Below are 6,387 nucleotides of genomic sequence, written 5' to 3' on the forward strand. Positions count from 1 at the left end.
AGCCTCTTTCTCTCACACACACGCACACACATGCACACACACTATAGCACACACACACTCACACACACAGACGCAAACACACACACACACACACACACTATAGTGCACACATGCGCGCACACACACACACCATAACACACACACACACTATAGCACACATACTCACACACACAGACACACACACGCACAAACACACACACACTCGTCAATCATTCTTAAAGTTATTCAGTATGTTAATGTGTTTTTCATAATGGTATTTAATGATAGTCATTACCGTGTTATGATATTTGATTTTATTCAACTGCAATAACGTCAACAGAGTTAGTGAAAATAGAAAATTTAATTGGATTTCTACTCCGGTAATCACACGACACATTTAATAATATAAATGTGTTCATAGGACAGGCTCTACGAGACAGAGGAAGTGATGTCATCAGTCATCGCTGCTACAGGAAACACACCTTCTGTAATAACGGCGGAGTCGTAGCTAGGGGTGTGTCTTAACCCTGATGACTAGCTTTCAGGATGTTGATTGACAGCTGGGGAGCGGGAGGGGATAAGATGTCGTCTTATCGCAGCATATACAAAATATAAAATATTATATAATAATAATAACAATAACAATCATATCAATAATGACAGTATCCATGCGTTGAGTCAGTCCTTTACCATCATACATCATAACCTCACGACAACATTGAGCAAAAGGGGTGGGGCCACGGGATGGGGGGGAGGCGGGGCTTAGATAATGCCGTATTTGGCCAGATCGCTGAGCTCCATGTCTCCAAACGCTTCCCATGGGCACACCACAGTGATGTCTGTCACGAGATGAGATACAGGCGTTAAACACTGAACACAGAGAGAGTGTGTGTGTGTGTGTGTGTGTGTGTATGTGTGTGTGTGTGTGTGTCACCGTGACTCACCTGTGCCGAGACCCTCCATACCAGGAATATCATCACCAAACCTGCAGACGAGAGGGAAACTCAGTGACTGCAGAATGTGTGTGTGTGTGTGTGTGTGTGTGTGTGTGTGTGAGTGTGTTTGTATAGCACACACACACTCACACACACAGACGCAAACACACACACACACACACACACTATAGTGCACACATGCGCGCACACACACACACCATAACACACACACACACTATAGCACACATACTCACACACACAGACACACACACGCACAAACACACACACACTCGTCAATCATTCTTAAAGTTATTCAGTATGTTAATGTGTTTTTCATAATGGTATTTAATGATAGTCATTACCGTGTTATGATATTTGATTTTATTCAACTGCAATAACGTCAACAGAGTTAGTGAAAATAGAAAATTTAATTGGATTTCTACTCCGGTAATCACACGACACATTTAATAATATAAATGTGTTCATAGGACAGGCTCTACGAGACAGAGGAAGTGATGTCATCAGTCATCGCTGCTACAGGAAACACACCTTCTGTAATAACGGCGGAGTCGTAGCTAGGGGTGTGTCTTAACCCTGATGACTAGCTTTCAGGATGTTGATTGACAGCTGGGGAGCGGGAGGGGATAAGATGTCGTCTTATCGCAGCATATACAAAATATAAAATATTATATAATAATAATAACAATAACAATCATATCAATAATGACAGTATCCATGCGTTGAGTCAGTCCTTTACCATCATACATCATAACCTCACGACAACATTGAGCAAAAGGGGTGGGGCCACGGGATGGGGGGGAGGCGGGGCTTAGATAATGCCGTATTTGGCCAGATCGCTGAGCTCCATGTCTCCAAACGCTTCCCATGGGCACACCACAGTGATGTCTGTCACGAGATGAGATACAGGCGTTAAACACTGAACACAGAGAGAGTGTGTGTGTGTGTGTGTGTGTGTGTATGTGTGTGTGTGTGTGTGTCACCGTGACTCACCTGTGCCGAGACCCTCCATACCAGGAATATCATCACCAAACCTGCAGACGAGAGGGAAACTCAGTGACTGCAGAATGTGTGTGTGTGTGTGTGTGTGTGTGTGTGTGTGTGTGAGTGTGTTTGTGTGTTTGTACCCTTTCTGCCCGGGCTTGGGGGCCTTGCTCTTGAAGGTGCGTGTCTGTCTCTGCTTGAATTTGGGCGGCCCTTTCTTGGGTGTGGTGGGTCCGGCGGTGCTGGCAGGCGTGGCCAGAGCACTTCCTGCAGGAGGAGCTGCGTTCATGTCTGCGCTTCCCTGAAACACAGCGACCAGGAGCTTACGATCGGAGCGCGTCACGGGAATCTAGGATTATGGGATTATGCCACTCAAACTGGAACTGGAACATTTCTCCCCTGTCCAACTGAAAAATTTCAGATCATACTCTTCACCTGTTACCGCTGGTGTTCCTCAAGGCTCTGTTTTGGGCCCTCTTTTATTTATCATTTACTTATTACCTCTCAGTTATATTTTTAGGAAATATGGCATTAGTTTTCATTGCTATGTGAAGAAAACCCAGCTCTATTTGTCCTCTAAACCAAATTCTGCTCTTCTTTCTACCTAGCTTTTGGATTGCTTAGAAGAGATTAAATCTTGGTTTTCGCATAACTTTCTCAAGCTGAATATTGACAAAACAGAGGTTCCCTTTCATGGGAACTTCGAACTGCGTCCTCTAGGGGTCGCTATTGGCACTAAATCCAATAGTCTTTTACTTTCTATTGATAATCTCCTCATCTTCTCAGGTTAAGAGCGTCCTTGATTGTACTTTGTCTTTTGAAAAGCATGTGAACAATATTACTCGGTCTGCGTACTTTCATCTACGGAACATCAGCCGTCTTCGTCCATTTCTCACATCCAATTCCACAGCTGTTCTTGTACAGGTGCATCTCAATAAATTAGAATGTCGTGGAAAAGTTCATTTATTTCAGAGTTGATTAGCTGATTGGCATGTCACCATATTCTAATTTGTTGAGATAGTGAATTGGTGGGTTTTTGTTAAATGTGAGTCAAAATCATCACAATTAAAAGAACCAAAGACTTAAACTACTTCAGTCTGTGTGCATTGAATTTATTTAATATACGAGTTTCACAATTTGAGTTGAATTACTGAAATAAATGAACTTTTCCATGACATTCTAATTTATTGAGATGCACCTGTACATGCTCTAGTTACCTCGCGCATTGATTATTGTAACTGTCTTCCTTCATAAGCTTCAGTTGGTCCAGAACTCAGCTGCCCGTATAATTACTAGAACCTCCTCCATCAAGCATATCTCGCCTGTTCTCTGTCATCTACATTGGCTTCCTGTTAAATATCGAGTAGAGTACAAGATTCTGCTTCTCACTTTTAAAGCTCTTCATAATCTTGCACCCTCATATCTCTCTGACGTGCTTAATATTTACACCCCGAAGCGTACTCTCAGATCTTCTTCATCTGTTTCCCTTGTTGTACCTTCTGTTCGTTTAGCCACTATGGGGTCCAGGGCGTTTAGCTGTGCTGCTCCTCATCTTTGTAATTCTCTTCCACATTCTATACAAGAAATTGTCTTCTGCTCACATAATTAATGTCGTCTGCATATACTGATTTATCCTGTAAACACCCCAGTGTGATAATATACAGTCTGTCAATCATAATTACGAAATAAAGCCCTTCAGGAAGAATGTGAGTGCCGTCTGTACGATATTCCTGACGTGTCAGACATCGATCAGATTAGCATCTCACAATAACCCACGTCAAACACTGTTTTTCATGTTGCCTTATTAAGACGGTTAATCTCATTAACATAACAGACTTATGAGATTTCCTTTATCTGCCTGATTATACAGTAGCATCTGTCTGTCTGGGGATCAGACGCTGGTGTTTCTAGCTTCATGTGATGCAGAGAATCACACCTTCATCTGTTCATCAATATTTCACACCATACAGTATGTCAGTTTTCCTGCTTTAACACCCAAGCTGAGAAAACTAACCTACATAAAACAAACACTCAGATGTAACAGAGCTAACAGATGATCGGTCGTTTGTGAACTACAGATCTGAGCGAGAGCAAGAGCAGTATTGTAGTTCTCTGAAGTGTGTTTACCTGTGTTTGTGGTCCGTGAGCGGCGTGTGTGTGTCTCTCTCTCCGTCTGTCTGTGAGGCTCTCCGTCTCTCCGGCTCTCTTATAGTCTCACTGAAGCTCAGAGAGCAGCTTGCGGCTCCCGTTAGGGAAACACTAATGGACTTAATGCTCTTTAGACTTCATCAGGTGTGTGTGTGTGCAGTCATGACACTTTAATCTCAAGGTTACGGTCTCGTTTCCTGAACATGTGAGAAGATGCAGCTTTTCTCAAACACACAAACCCAAGAAAACAGACTGATGTTTCAACAGACCCTTCATGGATCACTTGAGTGTCTTTCATTATTGGAGCAGATCGAATCTGGTGTTTGATTTTGACTCCACTGTGTTTAACACGTCCCTACACTGTAAAGTCACTTTTATTCTGTGTGTTCACAAAACACGTGGGTTGAAAGCAGCTTTACCGAGAGTGTTACTGTTATGTCTATAATGCCTCAGTGCTTCACTATAGAGAGTGTTATTGCTGGACGATATGAGGCTTCATGAGCGCTGATCGACTGCGTTCTGACACAACAACAGTCGTGATGTGTGTTATGTAACGCCTATGTGAGCAGCTTTCATTGGGTAGATTTTGCATGATACAACACACATCTTGAACTGTGAGTTTGTAATGCTGCCATCAGGTAGGAGATTGACAATCCTGCAATTAAGCTATTAAATAACAATATGTAAGGTTATGTATTTCTGGATTTTTCCTTTTTCTTTTTTTCCTTTTCTTTTCTTATTGTTATATGTTTTATGTGATGTGGTGGTTGTATTTTTGAGCCTAAGACAAATTTCCCTCAGGGACAATAAAGTATGCCTTAACCTTAACCATACAAACGTACTTAGTCATTATGAAAATACCCGAGATGGCTTGAAGAACACCGATACACTGTATATTGACAGATGAGTGTTGTATTAGAAGACTGAAATCATCGTCTTTCTGTCGCTGCAGATGTGTTTTGTTCGTGAATAAGAACTGTTTCAGCTCATGCTGTGGCTGGTTTCTCTGGCGTCTGCAGCGACAGCATCATGAAGACGAGGGAAGCTGACGGGCTTGAGCACAGTAATCCGGTTTATAGCTTTTCCCTGCGCTTTAGATTTTCCTGAAGTGAGTGAGCAGACTCTTTCTGAGAGGGGGATTGTGGGTAATTGGATGAGACCAAACGGGGTCTGACGTGTCAGTCAAACATGACGTGCTCTTCACATAACACGCTTACCACAGTAAACATGGTAAACACAATCGCAGAGGTCCTGAACAGAGACAAATTCTTCCTGTAACATGCTTGTTTCGGTTTGGTCACATTCATGACTGATTTATCACAATCATAGCAGGATATTCTAATTGATTAAGTTGGCTCAAGAAAGCCAACTTACTGAAATGCTATTTAAACTTCTTCTTCTTATTATTAAAACTCAACTCTACTTCAGCGTTATGTGCCCTCTAGAAGCTTGCGTTCTGCAAGTGAACAGCATATTATTGTGCCATCTCAAAGAGGCACAAAATCACTTTCACTGACTTTATCATTAACTGTTCCCTCCTGGTGGAATGACCTGCCCAAATCAATCCGAGCAGCTGAGTCCTTAACCATCTTCAAGAAACAACTAAAAACACATCTGTTCCACCTTTATTTGACCCTCTAACTCTAGCACTCTCTATTCTAATTCTATTCTTTATTTAAAAAAACTTGCCCTTTTTAGACTTGCACTCTATTAATTTACTAACTGCTTGTTTTCTTTAACAAAAAAAAAGAAAAAACCAACACTAGCTTCTCTATTCTTTTTGTAATCTATCTATATGTGTCCCTGCAGCACAAAAGCAGTCTTAAGCAGCACAGGTATATTTGTAGCAATAGCCAACAATACATTAGGAAATTAAGTAAAGATCATGTTCCATGAAGATATTTTGTAAATTTCCTACCTTAAATATATAAAAACTTAATTTTTGATTAGTAATATGCATTGCCAAGAGCTTCATTTGAACAACTTTAAAGATGATTTTCTCAATATTTAGATTTTTTTGCTCCCTCAGATTCCAGATTTTCAAATAGTTGTATCTCGTCCAAATATTGTCCGATCCTAACAAACCATGCATATTGTACTTTTGTTGATTTTGATTGCTTCCATTGTCATCATTTTTAAGTCATTTTGGATAAAAGAATCTGCTAAATTACTAAATGTAAATGTAAATGTAAAACTGCTGACTGCTACTCCTCCTAGAGCTTTAACTCTACAAACTTCTAACTCAGCCCAGATCTTCAGACTGATATGACCGGGTGTGCTATATCTTTTCTAACTGATCGGACTTACGGTTTTCATAAAAATG

At 41.1% G+C, this 6,387-nt stretch overlaps 1 protein-coding gene across 1 annotated transcript; it reads right to left on the bottom strand.

Annotated features, from left to right (window-relative positions):
- Positions 1-1,323: 1,323 nt before the first annotated feature.
- Positions 1,324-4,162, bottom strand: LOC107698069 (retinal cone rhodopsin-sensitive cGMP 3',5'-cyclic phosphodiesterase subunit gamma-like). Its single transcript, XM_016498985.1, has 4 exons — positions 4,044-4,162; positions 2,060-2,217; positions 1,926-1,966; positions 1,324-1,820 (listed from the first exon to the last, which is right to left on the bottom strand). Exons 2-4 carry the CDS (start codon positions 2,203-2,205, stop codon positions 1,744-1,746), a joined length of 264 nt encoding a protein of 87 aa, XP_016354471.1. The 5' UTR covers positions 2,206-2,217; positions 4,044-4,162; the 3' UTR covers positions 1,324-1,743.
- Between the last annotated feature and the right edge of the window lie 2,225 nt (positions 4,163-6,387).

This window comes from Sinocyclocheilus anshuiensis, unplaced genomic scaffold (assembly GCF_001515605.1).
Source record: "Sinocyclocheilus anshuiensis isolate Anshui unplaced genomic scaffold, SAMN03320099.WGS_v1.1 scaffold1962, whole genome shotgun sequence".
Lineage (NCBI taxonomy): Eukaryota > Metazoa > Chordata > Actinopteri > Cypriniformes > Cyprinidae > Sinocyclocheilus > Sinocyclocheilus anshuiensis.